Raw genomic sequence first — 13,791 nt, 5'->3', positions numbered from 1 at the left:
ATGGTGTTGTTAATTTGCGTGAGCGTATTCGGTTCGCGCGAAAAGGGCTTAACAAGTTTTGTGTACAAAAGTTGATAGGCCCGTTTCAAATGTTGCGCGAGTATTATTCATGTGTTCATTTTTAGTTAACAGGGCCCCGCTGTTGTGTCACTTTTTGTCGAGAGAGTGAACGCAAATCCATCCGTGCACTCGTCTATACGATGAAGCTGAAGTTGACCGGTTGGTTGGATGTGCTGTTATAGGAGGTTGAAATTGAGCACTCGCCGGGTACGGGTTCAATATCTGTTGTTCACGGAGGGTTCAGGATCGGGATGGGAGTTGGGAATGGTAGGTTTTTGCGCTAGCGATTGGGTTTTTGGTTCCCGTTGCAAGGATCGTTTCTTAAATACGATACAAACGGTTGCCAAGTCCGATGCGAAGGTAATCGGATCGCTTGCGCTGGATGGTGTTGCGAACTTACTTTTTTCCTTCCTGGAATATAGCGAAGTGATTGATTAACTTTGGCCCTTTGAACCGGATTGCTGGCTATTTGCCACAACCGAGTATTAGTTCTACTTAAGTTAGGTTCCACCTAAAAAGAGTCCGGCGCTACATGCCAGTCTCAGGGGTGGCAGTATGACGCTCCCGGAGTTAACTTTTTCACTACAGATTACCAACTTGGGTTGTGGCCAGACCGAAAAGGTTTCTGGAGTTCCTTATGAACGTAACACAAAAACTAAAATTTTCAAAATGTTCCCCTTATATAGGGGTTTTGGGCCCTAGAATTTGGGCGTTGGTACATCGTGCGCATGTGCGCTTTGCTGCTATGCAAGGGTCTAATTCACCTACGTACAAGTCCTATGGTTTTCCATGCATCGCCTAAGTGACGATACGGTTTTATTTACGTCCCGAATTTTATTACCTTTCTTTTAATTTTGGGAGTCGGGCGATGCGTGTGATCATCCCGCGCTACAATTCTTAAACAATGTACTTCTTAAGGTAGACGCGGGCCTTACCTCTTGCAGGTAATTTACTGAACCTTCCCTAACATCTTCTAGCTGGTTCTATAAATGCGCCCTTCCTTGTTGAGGTACCATTCCTCTAGTACTCGGCCGTACCACCGCGTATCGAGTCTTTTACGACCTTTTAATGGGCTAGCGCTCTATCCTCATTTCCCTATCGAGCAGATGCCCTTCGCTCTACGCATGGTTCAAGTGCACGCCTAGCGCGCTGCATGCTATGATGCCCCTTTAAACGGAGAATCGGCAGAGAAAGTAAGAGTCTATTCTTATCGGTAGGCATTCGTACTGTACGTACGGTTGCCTTACTAGGCTTGGGCTTGCGGTTTTGCTTGCCGGCGCAAGGCTGAGCAGTACACGTGTGTATCCATGCCGTCCTTTGGCTTGTGCTACCTCGGTCGTAAACATGGATTGACTTTCGTCACCATGCGCCGTTTATTTTGGTGCAGTACCAGCAGGACCTCTTCCGAGCAGCGGCTTGCCTTTGGTTTCTTTTCTCTTTTGCCCTTTTTTCTAAATAATAACTTCCTACCGAAATACTTTCGCTTTCCCTTGCCACTCTCATTAAGTGAATGAACTGGCAGAGGAAGCCCTTCTCTCGATTAGGGAATTTATAATAATTACGATGTCGCGTTCGCAACAATATCTCTCCCCTTCGAAAATGAATTGTAGGCCGATAGTTAACCGGTGTCGCGAAAACTGATATTTCGCTGCCGCAAGAAGTACTCTGTCAGGCGGAAGCAAGTGGTTGCCATTTTTTCTGCTTACTATGTGATTACCCTTAGCGCTGATGTTGTTCTTGTTGCAGTTATTGTTGTAGTTGTCATAGTTATTGGAGATGTCTCTATTGTAGTTGGCGTGATTGGTGTTGCAGTTGTAGTCGTCGTTGTTTCTGTTGTTGTTGATTTTGTTGTTGTTTCTGCTACGATTGTGTGAGTTGTTGTTTTTGTTGAACATTTTTTGGTAGGCCCTTTTCTGCTTCCTCCGCTTACTAGCCTTTGCAGCCAATTTTTGCAGGCTCAGATGTCGCGATTTTCGAGCATCGTACTCCGTCCAATCAGCTTTCCACACCTTCCTATCGCCCAAAACCCTCCTACCGGAGTCGGCGGCATCATTGTTATTTCGGTTGTTTTGTTTTTACTTCTATATGCAATTTTCACACTAACGTACTCTAAACGGAACTATCAATTCTATACTTTCATCTCCTCATCTATCGTATAAAAATTACCACTTTAGTTTAGTCTGTTATTTGCAATTAAACTTCCTTTGTTCAATAGCATGGTTGGTTTGCGTGGGAGCAGTGTTCGGAAAATCATTCTCAAATCTCATTCATTGAGGCTCCCTGTGAGAGTAAACTCGCGTGTGAATGCGGCAAACAAAATTCACGCTTGAGATTCTCATGCATGTTTACGCACTCACACTCACAACGCCGAAAAATCATTCCAGCTTTAAGCTCAAAAAATCCTCTCAAAAGTCAATTGATACCATGGTTATGCATGTTGTGTTAGTTTTCCAACCCCTGATGCACAAACAATAGTAATAACAATTATAAGCGCCAACATATACAGAAATGAATTTTTGAACCTAAAAACTCGTCGATGATTTTTGCGACGTTAAATTTTGGAAGGCAAAACTCATAGGCGCATAAACTCATGCATGATATTAGAGTTTTTGAGTTTTTCCGAACACTGCGTGGGATTGTTTTGATTATCGAGGAATTTGCGTTTAAAGCCATTGTTTACGTTTGGTTGTTCCGCCTATTTCAATTGTTGGTCTAGAAATAATACATGCCGCGCAAACCTGTGTGAGTGGCTGGCTGTGCTCTCGCAAAAGTATTATTTTATTTCTATTGGCGTTGACTAAAGAGCCTGAATTTATAAAGAGACGACATCTTATCCATTTGACAGGTCTTCTGCTCGATTGGAATGACTTTTCCTATGACTTTGACAGACAATCGATTGTTCCAATTTTGACATTTCGCCTCTTTATAAATTTAGGCTCTTTAGCGTTGACGACTCTGCAACTCTTTACTTCTTAAGGCCTGTATAGAGATCGAAGCGAAGCGAAAAACTCATACAAAATACTACATTTTTCACCTGCGTGAAAAACGCAATTGGCAAATATTTCGCTTCGCTTTGAACTGTAAACAGATACGATCCAGCGAAATCTTATTTTGTGGATCGTATCTTTTTCGCTTACGTTCATTTTTTTTTCGCGCATGCAGCGCTAGCGAAAAGAGCAGCAGGTAAGCGAAAAGTTGACGTTTCGAGAAAGAGTCAGATTTTCACTTCACCGGAGGTGTAAACTGACCGATTTCGTTTCACATGAACTGTAAACTGCGAAAAAAGGAAACTGGAAAATGTTCCACAAACATTTTTTCACAACCTTTTTCGCTAGCGAAATTTCATGATTTTTCGCGTGCTTCAATTTTTGTTTCGCTTCGATCTGTAGACTAGGCTTTAAGTAAAATTCCATCAGCAAAATCAGTTGCTAGTTAGATGTCTGTGCATGAAATCTACGGACTTTGTACTATCCTTTCACTCCACCGAAAATTCCCGTAAGAAACTGTCAATATTTGCAAGAAGCGACGATTTTTTGGCGATTGATGTGATGTGTTGATATTTTATTCTCTACTGTAGTGTGGTGGGTGCTTAAAAAATGTGCTAGTCGTGAAAAAATGAAGTGATATGGAAGAAAAGTTAACACCATCGACGAACCGACGTGCCAGCTCATAGAAGCTACATTCAAATTCTTGCCCAAGACGCCATATTTAAAATACGTTAAAAACTACTGCCATCTACTCTTCCGATCGCGTTATATCGTGAGCAAGGATACGAACACACGTAAAATTTATATTGACTTGGTTTGCGTCTCACCTAGTTTGCCAGATCTAATCGCTCATTTGATAAATCAAATAGCGGACAAACGAAATGCTCCAGTAAGTTGTTCCGGATCTTCCGAAAGGTCATCCCGTGACCTGTATTGTGTATTTTTTTGATAACAATTGTGAAGTCATTCTAATTAGACTTGTATGGGTGCTTTTGATAAAACTGTGATACTCTAGGACCAGTTTCATGAATTGACCACTTTCACGCTTGCTCCGGATCTTTCGGAAGGTCACCCCTTACTCTCAAGGTCCATTTTCTAGTCACAAGACCAAATTCATTCTAATGACACTTCTAAAAGTACTTTGGTACAAAATCACAGTTCTCCAGGATTAGTTGAGTGAATTTACTATTTTCATGGTTGTTCCGGATCTTTCGGAAGGTCACTCCGAAGTCCTCCAGTATCCATTTTTAGTCACAAATTCGAAATGAGACTTGTATGGGTGCTTTTGAAAATACCCCGTTTCATTTTATTTACATTTTACATGCAAGCATGTATTCATTTCATATTCATTTATTAATTGTGATAATTCTTTTTCAGTTCACTTATCCTGACATCTTGTTAACGGGTCTGCTTCATCTCCTTCTTTGCTGAATTATCTATGTATCGTCTTCGCCTTCTTGTATCTTCTTCACTTCTTCTGATATTTTGTTGATTCTTGGTATTCTTCTAAATTCACTATTTTCTTCTTTTTTTCCCCCCATATTTCTGTTTATTTTCTTCATTTCTTCGTCCTTCTTTACTTCCATTGCCTTGTTCCGGTTCTTCCGGATGGTAACACCGTGCCCCAGGGTCTATTTTCCTATCAAAAGTTCGAATTCATTCTAATGAGACATCTAACCCTTAAACGCGCTACAGTTTTTTTTTTGCTTTTTTGTTTTTTTTTTTTATCTAGTTTGTTTATTTGTAAGGCTACATCGCGTTAGCCTTACGGAGCCGATATTTCATTGTTCTTTGTTTGTAACAAAATTAATTTAATTTTATGTCTAGTACTTGCGGCTTACCCGAGGTTAGAGAGGTACATCGAAGGATAGGAAAAGTGGAGAAGCTTGGGGATAGGGTTTGGTTGTCTCATCAGAGCGATGTCGCGGGACAAAACATACAAAAACTAATAAAGAGATGCAAAGGACAAACGAATTAAATTCTTATACTACACACTTATAAAACATTATGTAAATTTTTGGTGCTCTTCGGAGCACTTAATTTTACATGACATGTTTGTTTACATCTCATCCTTTATGTCCAAGATGGATTCCGTCACGTGTAACATTAGGTATTTCTAAGAGTGTATACTAGCGGCGCTGGTGGTGTATTGGTAAGCATGACTCAGTCTAGTAGGCCAATCCCAGTCGGCGCCGCAATGTTCTGAGGCACAACATCTTTGATCACACCTTCGTTCGCAAGGGAAGTAAAGCCGTTGGTCTCCGGTTCATGAGTTTATGGGTCGATAGGTAGGGTCCAGGTTTGGGAGCTGCCTCCCTGGCGTCGGTCAAGGAAAAAAAAAATAAGTGTTATGTTGTTGTATAGTTCTGATAATCCACTATTGAAATGACAATTTTAATTTGAAGATGTTGGTTATTTTCAAAATGATAAATCTTTGTTGAAATGTTTGATTTTTCTGTATACTGTGGTAATGAATGTTGAAATTTTTCAACATTTAGCTTCTGTTTCTTCGGGCGGCCCGCGCCAAGAACTCTGTTTCCCTTTCGAGGAGCCTTCGCTACTTCCGGTGATGAACCACCATTATCACTATCAGCTGATTCAGGTTTGGGATCCGTTTTTTTCCACCACTCGATAATCGAATTATTCTTTCGCTTTTTGAAAACCATTTTCGAACTACGCGCTTTCACTGTAGGTTGACTTCTAAATCAACGCTTATTTTTAAGCAATTAGCTTACGCATACACACACTTGAATTGTTTTTATTATCTAACAATTACACGCGTATCCAACATGATTTAGGAGTACATACTCTCAATGTAGCATTATTTTTACTATTTCAAGCATTTTCATCAAGCAGTTCTTGCGATAACGCATAGATGACATTGCCGAAAAGTTATTACATCCATTTTCAATTATCGATAATTTTTTTAACGGTGCCGGTGGTGTAGTGGTAAGCGTGATTACCTCTCACCCCAGCAGGCCTGGGTTCAATCCCAGTCGGCGCCACCGGGATGTTCTGAGGCATAACATCTCTGATCACGCCTTCCTTCGGATGGGAAGTAAAGCCGTTGGTCCCCGGTTCATGAATTGATGGGTCGATAGAAAGGGTCCAGGTGTGGGAGCTGCCTTCCTGGCACGTCGGTAGCATTGGTGCTCAGCACGGAAAACAAGATCGACGGAAAAAAACAAACCAAAGGAAAAAAAAATCGATCATTTTCGCAGAATATTTCGATTTGAATTACCAAAAGATATTTTAGTCTTCATCAATTATTGCGAACGAACTGGTGGTTTTTCTTGCTAACACGCAGAAAAATGGATTTTTGTTTCAGGATCTAATGTATTTTGTTGTTAATTCAAACATATTGTATCACTATTTCAACAAAACATATTTTTAAATCAACAAAATGGTTTTTAGAATCAACAAAATGGTTTTTAGAATCAACAAACAGATTATTGACTCTACAACCGGTTTGTTGTTTCAAAAATATTTTTCTTTGAACTAACCGAATAATATATTTTAATCAAAACCAAAAATATATTAGGCTCTTAGCAAAACATATATCCATTTGAATTTAAAAATCATTTCTCTGCGTGAATTCATTGCATTCATGGTTCATGGATCGCCCTGTCGTGTGGCTCCATATAGGTGTTCTAATGTGTCGCAATTTCCTCGCCCATATTAGATTTGCACCGTCGGGGTTAACCTCAATCTGATGACAGTTCAGTGGTACTGTTTACGTGGACTTAGTCAATTTTTTCTTGGGTAGATTTTCTGGATAATTTTTCAGATTGCAGTGAGATGTAAACCTCGATGTAAACCTCGATGTAAACCACACTTTTGCAATGTCCACGAGCAACATCCTTTCACCACGCATTTCCTCGACAATTTTCAATTTAAAATTCGGAAATTTGAATGTATATATTTTTCGGAAAAACGACTAAGTGCTTGTAAACAGTACCATTGAACTGTCAAAAAGGTTCAGCCGATTAACACTGAGTTCATTTGTGACGTCACGCTGCAGAGCCTAATTAGGTTTTGCACCGTTGGGGTTAACCTCAATCTGATGACAGTTCAGTGGTACTGTTTACGTGGACTTTTTCTTGGGTGGATTTTCTCGATAATTTTTCAGACTGCAGTGAGATGTAAACAGCATTTCTGCAATGTTCACGAGCAACATCCTTGCAACGCGCTGTTCCTCGACAATTTTCAAGTAAAAATTCAGAAATTTTAGAATTTTTTTTCGAAAAAACGACTAAGTGCTTGTAAACAATACCACTGAACTGTCAAAAAGGTTCAGCCGATTAACACTGAGTTCATTTATGACGTCACTCTGCAGTACCTAATGTTATAACCACTAAAGAGCCTGAATTTATAAAGAGACGACATGTCAAAATTGTAACAATCAATTATCTGTCAAAGTCATATATTCTACACAGAAAAAAAAGTTGTTGAATATTACATCCAAACTGCTGCAACCAGGTCAATCCATCGGTTGTGTAATATAACGTTGTACGATGTACATCGATTTTGCGAACAAAATTACATCCATTGATGTAATATTGTATCTGCTTTTTGCTATTACATCATTATTTCATACATCAGCTTGAATTACATTGATCGATATTACATTTTTTTTTGCTGTGTATAGGAAAAGTCATTCCAATCGAGCAGAAGACCTGTCAGATGGATAAGATGTCGTCTCTTTATAAATTCAGGCTCTTTAATAACCACCATAGTGTGACTTTTTTCACTTCTGTGTTTTGTGTGGACGTTCCAAATCACTGTGTTTTGTGCGGCCGTTCCAAATCAAATCACATCTTCCACCAGTGAAGACTATAGTCGCTATATTCAAAGTTTGGTGGATAGAATTTCGATCTATTAAAAAGTGGAACCAATTCAATATATTTTAGACCAACAAATAAAAAGGTACTATCAACATTTATAAACAAACGTTGATTATTCTTTCCACGCCAATCAATCGCAAATTACCCGCATCATCGGTTAGGGGAAACTTTCCACAACCCGAAGATGGTATTAGCAACAGTATTAGTTTGCGTAGGCGAGCCTTGAGTCACGAGAAAATGGTTTCCGACGTTTTGTTCGCAATAGCTGATGTGCTCTTTTCTGTTGTTAGTCGTGATTTGCTCGATTGGTTCCGCTATTTGACAGCTCAATTGGTTCCCGAGATTCTATCCGCCAGACTATGAATATAGCGATTATAGTTAAGACTGCTTACGCATATATAAATACATGCAAAAGCTAATTTTTTTGCTTAGGAAAACAAAATCTAATGCTTAGGGTTTGCGTTACAAAAAAATATGGTTTTTTTTTTAAATAATGCATTTTACAGGTATGGAGTCGCTTTTTACGCGGGGGATACGTGCCGCGTAAAAAAAACCGCGTAAATTCCAAAATCCGCGTAAAAAACCATGTAAAAAAACCGCGTAAAAAGCGACTCCAGTGTATTGTCTTCGGAAGAAATGTTGCTGACAATATTTTGAAACGATCTACGGAAGTGAAATATGACCTTTCATACGAAATACTTGTGTAATTGATGAGCAAAGTTAGCGACCACTATGATAATGGTCCTAAAATTGAATTTGAAAATAGTTTTCAGAAAATTTAAACAATAAATCAATCTTATAATAAATTAACCACTTCATTCGAGCAGTTAAAATGACGTTTACTACCACTAGAACTTTGAAATAAAACGTTATTTTGAGATTTTTTCTTCTAGAACCGCGAGAAAAGTAGCCAACATTTGTGCGTTTCATAAAAAAATAGAAATTAGTTGGTCCAGTATTGTGAAATCGCTGGTAGAAAGTCACGCCAAAACTGCAGTGGTCAATTAATTATATGATTTGAGTAGTAGCTATACTGAAGATCCGAGAGATGTCGCCCCTTCAGTGGTAGGAAAATCATTTTTGCAGTATGGAGAATATCAGAAAATCCACGATTTGTGACTAAACATGCTCTCACAGAAGGAAACAAATAAACGAGTGTTTACCTTATCACCATAGTAATGTACTCGTGCAATTTTTGTGCACCTAAAACTGCCCATAAAGACGATAATGAATTAAAACTGAAAATTTTCATGCATTTCCAAATGGTTTCCTACCATTCCCATACATTCGAAGTGACTGGCCCTCTGGATGTGGATGATGTAAAAAACAACAAAACATGATTAATTGCTAGAGATAACAATTTTAGTTCTTTAACTTTGCACGGAAGAGTTTTTTCGATTGAGAACATTGCGTTATTTTGTAAAAAAAAATCGATGAAGTGAGTCATTCTAAACCGATCCACTTTCACTTTAATATGCACGCAGTGTCGTTCAGATTAACGGGGGTCCACGGTATATTAGACCTCATAGTCTAGGTCCTGTCGAGGTAATTTTCATGTTTGCCAATCTACCATTAAATAGTCAGTACTTATGTAAGCTATGTAAGTACTATTGATTTTAATCGAAAACTCTTTTTGATGTATTCGATAATTTTAGGCTGTATGGAACATCTTTCGTTCTAGCACTTAAAAAGATACATTTTGCATCTCAAATCAACCAGAAATCTTCTGGGAAGTAAAGGCTTAATCCAACGACGGGTCCGGGACGATTGTTATGAGTGCAGGCAGCGATAAACAGGCTGTGCCGGAAAGTTCGAGTGATTCCATAGTGCCTTTCTCTATACGTCCTGGAATGAAGAAAGAGCATAATCTTTTGATTGCTGCTCGTTATTTTCACATCCGAGGAAACGGCATTCATAGCAAAGGCATTCGAGGAAGTTACATTCAAGTTAATGTAGCACAATCGTTTTTTCATACCCATTTTATTAGGCTCGCACCTGAAAATTGAGTGAAATTACCACTTACATTTCCATTTCCAGTGTTTAATTAAATTTTGACCGAAACATTTGTTTTTGGATTTTAAAAGTTAATTTATCACAATTTATTTATGTACCATTATAGGATGTTACTCATTGCTCGGATTCCATGATGAACTTAGAATCTACTCGAAGGAAAACAAGTTGGACAACCGTTTTGCTAGCATAACTAAGATGAATGCTCCAGTAATGCTGATAAATTTGTTCAAAGATCAATTGGTATGTAACTCATATTGTTCGGTTTATTTTTTTTTTTATCGTGACATTGTGTTTTGCAGATAGTCTTCACTGCTGACGGACATGTTACAGTTTTCTCACTGCTAGAAGATGATAACCATCAGGTGGAGTTGGAAAAGATGCACATTTACGACATAAAAAATGTGTGCATTCATCCCGCTTGTGTTATTTCTGTTTTGATGACGAACTTAAGAAACGAGGCTGGAGTTAAGAGCACCTACGACAACAGTCTTTCGGAAACATTGATCTTGAACGTATCAGGTCGCGTGCTGATGGTACAAACTGATTACATAGGAAATGCAACATCACAGTTGGCATCAACATGCTTGGCTTCGTCGGTAGAATGTATCTGGGTGTCGGATTCGAACAAAACTCATATAAAAGAATCTCTATGGCTTTACTGTGGTGGCCACGGAATGCGTGTTTGGTTACCAGTTTTCCCTAGAAACGGTGAAACTGGAACTCGAAGTCACAGGCATACCTTCATGAGCAAGCGGATAATGCTATCGTTCACGTTAAAAATTTATCCACTTGTGATTCTTTTTGAGGATGCAATGATTCTTGGAGCGGAAAATGATACGGTACTATACACGAGCGATCCATCGGTTTACTTTTCACTGCCATATTGTGCTTTGAAAAGAACGGTAAGCCTTTGCCTGGCTTTGAATGAAAATGTATTGATTTTTTTTTTGTTTTTTTTCAGAGTCAAGTCTATTTGCATCAAATTCTACGTCAATTGATCAGGAGAAACCTTGGATATAATGCATGGGAAATAGCTCGATGTTGCACGAACCTTCCATATTTTCCTCATTCACTCGAACTTTTACTACACGAGGTGCTTGAAGAAGAAGCAACCAGCAAAGATCCTATTCCTGATGCCCTATTGCCGAGTGTGTTAGAGTTTATTCAAGAGTTTCCTGTTTATCTTGAGACAGTGGTTCAATGTGCTAGAAAAACCGAAATTGCTCTATGGCCGTATCTATTCTCGAGTGCTGGTAAACCAAAAGAATTGTTTCAACAATGTATGGCCGCGAAACAATTGCAAACCGCTGCTAGTTATTTGATTATATTGCAAAATCTTGAGCCATCAGCTGTAAGTCGCCAATATGCCACATTATTATTGGACACGGCTTTAGAACAAAGAAATTGGTCACTAGCTAAAGATTTGGTACGCTTTCTTCGAGCGATTGATCCAAATGACGTAGAATCACCCCGCTCATCATATGTCTTCGGTAACAAGTTTGGAATGAATGCTGCCGGTCCATCTGTGTCACCGAACGCTGAAGACTTGAGTCTCATTTTGGGAAGCAGCATGACTCGGGGTAGAAGTTTTTCCACAACAGTTAATCCAAAATCAAATGATACATTCAACAACGCAACCATAGTTAATAAGGAGAAAAACATTATATTCAACAGTTCAAGCAGTAACAGCAATGTTGATACCACCGTAGTACAAAAAAGAAAGAAAAGTGTGCCAAATACTCCTAAGGAAAGGTAGGTTGCTTTAATTTGAAGGATACAAAATATACTCAATCCGATTTCTATTTCAGAGATTCATCAAGTGCCGAAGATTTTTTTATAGATGTCATCTTGCAACGACATGCACGGCGCTTCCTGCAACTAAAAAAACTGGAGGACTTAGGCCGTATGAGTGCTACGCTTGATTTTCATCTCGTTGGATACTTAACGCGAGAGAAGGACCGGGCAGCAAGAATAGAAGACTTCGTAACGGCTCTTAGAACTCTACACGATGAACTGGACTGGCCAAAGCCATGCTTAGATCTTAGTTTAATTCAAAATGGTCCCACTTCAAATCAACCAGAGTCTCCTGCTTCGAATATTTCCAACAAATCGGCTTTTGACGTAGCTCAACGAACTGAGGATTCTGGATATAATAGTTTATCTATCAACAGAATTACCGAAGGGGTAATGAATGGAAGTGGAGTTGACAAAAAAGCACTAACCGATCCATTGATTGCTATGACGTTTGCCAAGTTAGAAGAAACTACAAACGATGGAAAAGAGCTTTCATTTATTGACACTAAAGAAGCTAACTTATCCCCCATGAACGACAATGTCAGTGTTCGATCCGATCATGTAGTAACGAATTGGGCTGATGATGGTTGCAACTCACTAAATCAGGAAATAGAGGACAGTTTTAACAGAGCTATGGAGAATATTTCCAAAAATAGCAGTAGTTCTAAAAGAGAACAACACAAATTGGAGATCAAAATGCGCTATTTGTTACAGATCTTCACCGAGGCCAATTGTTACGAGTTTTCATTGTTGCTATCAGTCCTTTTACTGGATGTGGCGTCAGTTTGCAGGATAACAAACGCTGCGATAAGATCAAAGTCTTTGGTTGTTTGTCGGCAACTGAGAAACGGATTGAAAGACATGACGAGATGGAGCTTTAACGAATGTTTAGGCTATCGGCCATTCATGATTGCTTTGCAACCTCAACTGGCTGTACTTGACAAGTTTGTGATCCAGCAAGAAGCAATTCCATCTCTGACTGCTACAACCAATACTAGTGTGCAATACAAACTGCCAGTGGGACCGATTCCATCGGATTTATGCGTAATTCCAGAAACTGGATCGGGATCGGTGCTTTCTGTTGCTACTGAAACCAACTCTCGCAGTCGTTATCAAAGCACTGGGACGGATAAGGTGGATGCAAGAACGCGTCATCTGTTGGACAAGAAAAGTAATACAGTACTTGAGATCAGTTACAATAAACGTGATCGATTGGCTAGCGCCAGCAGCGGCGAAAATAATACTAGTTCTAGTAATTCTAGTGCCAACATTCCTAGACATGCAGCAAATTTGGTTAGGTCTGTGTCAGATTTGGAGGTTGAAAACATTCGAAAGATGGCGTCTGGGAAAAATGGTGACCGAATTTCGGTAGCATCGATGCCAATTAGTGAGGAGCCTGAACGAGTCTCTGGCTGTGTACTGATGTAATCGGAAATAATGAATAAAGTTTAGTTGCAATTGTATTTATTCAAAAGTTTTAACCTAAGAGGATAGCTCACTGTTTACATTTCCACTCTCAATCTGTACTCATTTAATTAAATTGATACGCAATTACTAAACATACGATCAAATCAATTAATCCGAACCATTTTTGCTATTCTAAGCATAGTGAATGCCGTTTAAAGAAAGGAAACTCTATGTAAGTACACTCAGAAAAACAAAATAATCTAATTAGTATAAAAGCGAAGACAACAAATCAAGAAGACTGGCAACTTTGCCAGAATCCAAGCGACAGGTACAATGGCGCTGCGCTTGAGTGAAGGTCGAAACAATTCAACTTTTTTGGCTCAGCTCTGGTACTCTCTTCGGTCCCAAGCTAATCGATGCACCCCTCGAAACATAGGAAATTTCACGAACCCCTCATTTCAAGCATAACATTTGATAACGGCACAAAAGCATGTGTAAATAAGCTTTCTAAGGCCCTATACACGCGAACCAAAGTACGCCCACGCAAACCAATACCACTTTCGGAAAGGTGATAGTTGCCCCTATCCGATGATGTTGTTGGTTTGACTGAGCGTACTTTGGTTCGCGTGTAAAGGGCTTTAGAAAGTTTGTTTACAAATTCTTTTGTGCCGTTATCAAATATTATG

At 39.2% G+C, this 13,791-nt stretch overlaps 1 protein-coding gene across 2 annotated transcripts in view; it reads left to right on the top strand.

Moving 5' to 3' along the window:
- The window catches only part of Rich (Guanine nucleotide exchange factor subunit Rich), a 62,732-nt gene extending 49,480 nt beyond the window's left edge, over positions 1-13,252 (top strand). For both annotated transcript variants that reach the window (XM_065237891.1, XM_065237892.1), the window contains 4 exons: positions 10,011-10,144; positions 10,204-10,806; positions 10,866-11,656; positions 11,713-13,252. In XM_065237891.1, coding sequence (XP_065093963.1) covers positions 10,011-10,144; positions 10,204-10,806; positions 10,866-11,656; positions 11,713-13,126 — 2,942 coding nt within the window. In that variant the 3' untranslated portion in view covers positions 13,127-13,252. The remainder of the gene's footprint in view (positions 1-10,010; positions 10,145-10,203; positions 10,807-10,865; positions 11,657-11,712) is intronic.
- Positions 13,253-13,791: the final 539 nt, after the last annotated feature.

This window comes from Ochlerotatus camptorhynchus, unplaced genomic scaffold, assembly GCF_037179485.1.
Source record: "Ochlerotatus camptorhynchus isolate MF236.1 unplaced genomic scaffold, CSIRO-AGI_Acam_v1.1 ptg000657l, whole genome shotgun sequence".
NCBI classification, from domain to species: domain Eukaryota; kingdom Metazoa; phylum Arthropoda; class Insecta; order Diptera; family Culicidae; genus Ochlerotatus; species Ochlerotatus camptorhynchus.
The sequence above is the reverse complement of the archived record's forward strand: the minus strand, read 5'-3'. Positions and strand labels throughout refer to the sequence as shown.